General features: G+C 34.8%; 1 protein-coding gene across 1 annotated transcript; it reads left to right on the top strand.

Annotated features, from left to right (window-relative positions):
- The first annotated feature begins 220 nt into the window (after positions 1–220).
- LOC107847600 (shewanella-like protein phosphatase 2) lies at positions 221–2,371 on the top strand. Its single transcript, XM_016691965.2, has one exon. The coding sequence runs from the start codon at positions 961–963 to the stop codon at positions 2,134–2,136; it is 1,176 nt and encodes a 391-aa protein (XP_016547451.2). The 5' UTR covers positions 221–960; the 3' UTR covers positions 2,137–2,371.
- The last annotated feature ends 644 nt before the right edge of the window (positions 2,372–3,015 follow it).

The raw sequence follows: 3,015 nt of genomic DNA, 5'->3' as shown, positions 1-3,015 counted from the left end.
TAAGAGAAAATTGATAAAAAAAAAAAATAAAAATGAAAAAATGTAATTGTTGGACTGTCTTTCTGCTTTACCTATAAACTTTTCTTGCTTCTTAGGCAAAGAATAAGAAGATGAAGATGGTGAAGGAAAAGAAGAACGAGAAGAGGAGGGAGAAGACTAGGAAAAAGAAAGAAAAGGGGGAAGAGAGAGGAACGGGGGTCAAGGGTGGGAGGTGGGGGTTGGTTTTTTTAATTTATTTATTTATTTATTTTAATATTTAATATTTTTTATACTTAAAAATGACATGGAAGATGTCATGGCAGCTGACGTGGGGCGAGTGTGTTACACTCTCCAAAAACGTATTTAAAATATTGTTTTTTAGTGGATTAAGGGTCCAGATGACAAACATGTAAGTAGGAGTATCTATATTACAAAACAGACATAGTACAAGGGTCTATCAAGCTATTTCGTCAAATTTATATAACAAGATTATCATTTCTATACAAGTATGGACATTCGAACCCTCTTAAACCAACTTGCAATACATATGCCGATATTGAACATTTTTTAAATATGTTTTCTGTAATAACTTAATTAATAAAAATAACATTTCGTGATTTATATTATTTTTTTTATCGCGCGAATAAATTAACTAATTATTAAGTAATGAAGGACTAAAAAGGGTGAGAGTTACCCTATTCATTTGAGTAACAAGAATCAATTAGAGAAAAAAACCACGATTAATCATTTTAGAATGTCAAAAAATTCAAAACAGTAAATTATAATTTGTCAAAATGATCAATCAATATTTAAGACCTGATGGACTAAAAAAAAAAAAAAGTGCAAACCTTCAATTAGAAGGAAAAGCATCAAAGCTTGCTATTTAACGTCAACCAAAAGTCAAGTCCCCACCAAACCTGTATTTATAAAACCAAAAAAAAAAAAAAAAAAACTTCCTTCATATTTCTTAAAATTTTACAAATGGAGTCGTCACAAGCCAATCTAACATGCCAAAATCTCCCTAGAATACTCTCCTCTTTTGTTGACACATTCGTCGATTTCTCAGCCAGTGGCGGCCTTTTTCTACCACCACCAACCCATTCATCATCAAACAACCAAACAGTATTCCCTTCTCCAACTCGTTTAATTGCTATTGGTGATCTCCATGGTGATTTCCAAAAAACTAAAGAAGCCTTCAAACTTGCTGGTTTAATTAATGAAAGTGATAAATGGTGTGGTGGGTCAACAACAGTTGTACAAATAGGTGATGTATTAGACCGTGGTGGTGAAGAATTAAAAATTCTTTATTTTCTTGAAAAGTTGAAAAGGGAAGCTTTAAAAGTAAATGGTAATGTAATTACTATGAATGGTAATCATGAGATTATGAATGTTGATTTTGATTTTAGATATGTTACTAAAGAGGGTCTTCAAGAGTTTCAAGATTGGGCTATGTGGTATTGTGTTGGTAATCATATGAAAATGTTGTGTGATGGTGTTAGTGTTGTTCAAGATTTGTTTGATGGGATACCCTTTGAATTTCGTGGCGTTAAGCCGGATGTTTTTGATGGGATTAGAACGCGTATAGCAGCGTTAAGGCCGAAAGGGCCGATTGCTGAGAGGTTTTTAGCAAAGAATCAGACGGTTATTGTGGTTGGTGATTCGGTGTTTGTGCACGGTGGGCTATTGGTTAAACATGTGGAGTATGGATTTGAGAATGTGAATGAGGAAGTGAAGGATTGGATTTGTGGATTGAAGGGAAGAGTTTCGAGGGATTTGGTTAGAGGAAGGGATTCTGTTGTTTGGTTGAGGAAGTTTTCGAAGGAGTTGGAGAAGGATTGTGATTGTTCTACTCTTGAACATGTGCTTGCTACGATTCCTGGAGCGAAGAGGATGATAATGGGACATACAATTCAAGAAAGTGGGATTAATGGAGTTTGTGGTAACAAAGCTATAAGGATTGATGTAGGAATGTCAAAGGGATGTACTAATGGATTGCCTGAGGTTTTAGAGATTGATAGGGATAAAGGATTGAGAATTTTGACGTCGAATCCACTGTATCAAAATGGAAAGGAGGGTTCTTTGGATGCTAAACCTAAGGATGGTCTTGGTTTGGTGCTCCCTGAACTAGGACCAAAGCAAGTTGAGGTGGAGGCGTAATTGGGTGATTGAACTCACAATGATCTAATCTTTTTTTTCGACATTCTTGGGGATTGTATTTCTCCGTTGTTGGTATGATTCTTCTATTGCTCTTATACTAGACCATTGTGTGGTGATGAGAAAAGTATTGTTTTAAACTGATGTATGGTTAAGATATTGTGAATTATTAGCTATTAGCTCTATTGAAAAATTGGTGTACTGAGATATTAGTGATTACTCAGTTTGCATTTTTTTATTCTTTGTTATGTGTTTCAGTATTACTGTCGTTTCATTTCTACTAGATAGGCCCCCATGTGCTCCTATAAATGACAGTTTAATTCTTTTGCTGAATTGTTGAATCTGAAGTAGAGAACTGGTTCCTTAAATTGGAGTCCTTGGTTAGGTTGCATGCATTGACGAACACTTTATCTTGATTATTAGCCATCCATCTGGAAAATGAGTATCTATTACAAAGTGACATGAAGGGTGCTTTTGTTGGATGTTAGATCGATAATCTTTTAGAGATTTTGTTTTTGGATGAGCAACGATTTTGTAATGTTTTCTGCTCTTTAAAGGTTCATTGTTGGATCTCTCGAAGGTGTATTATTTCTGAAAAGAAAAACGCTGGAGTTTCCTATATTTTGTAGAACACATTTTCTTGGCAGATGCTTTCTTGCTTTTGTGACCGTTCTTAGCATTCTCTTCTTCTTGAAGCTCTGAAGTAAAAATTATTTCTTAGATGTTCTGGTCCACTTATATCAAGCTCTGGTAATTACAGGGGACAAGTAGATTAAATCACTATAGAGCTGTGTCACCTTCCACCCATCGCATGGTAAAGATGCAATAAGTTGCTCTGTCTATTCTTGCTGGAGACACTTGAATTGCTTAAAATTTTGTTGT

Source organism: Capsicum annuum, chromosome 1 (assembly GCF_002878395.1).
Source record: "Capsicum annuum cultivar UCD-10X-F1 chromosome 1, UCD10Xv1.1, whole genome shotgun sequence".
NCBI classification, from domain to species: Eukaryota; Viridiplantae; Streptophyta; class Magnoliopsida; order Solanales; family Solanaceae; genus Capsicum; species Capsicum annuum.
The sequence above is the reverse complement of the archived record's forward strand: the minus strand, read 5'-3'. Positions and strand labels throughout refer to the sequence as shown.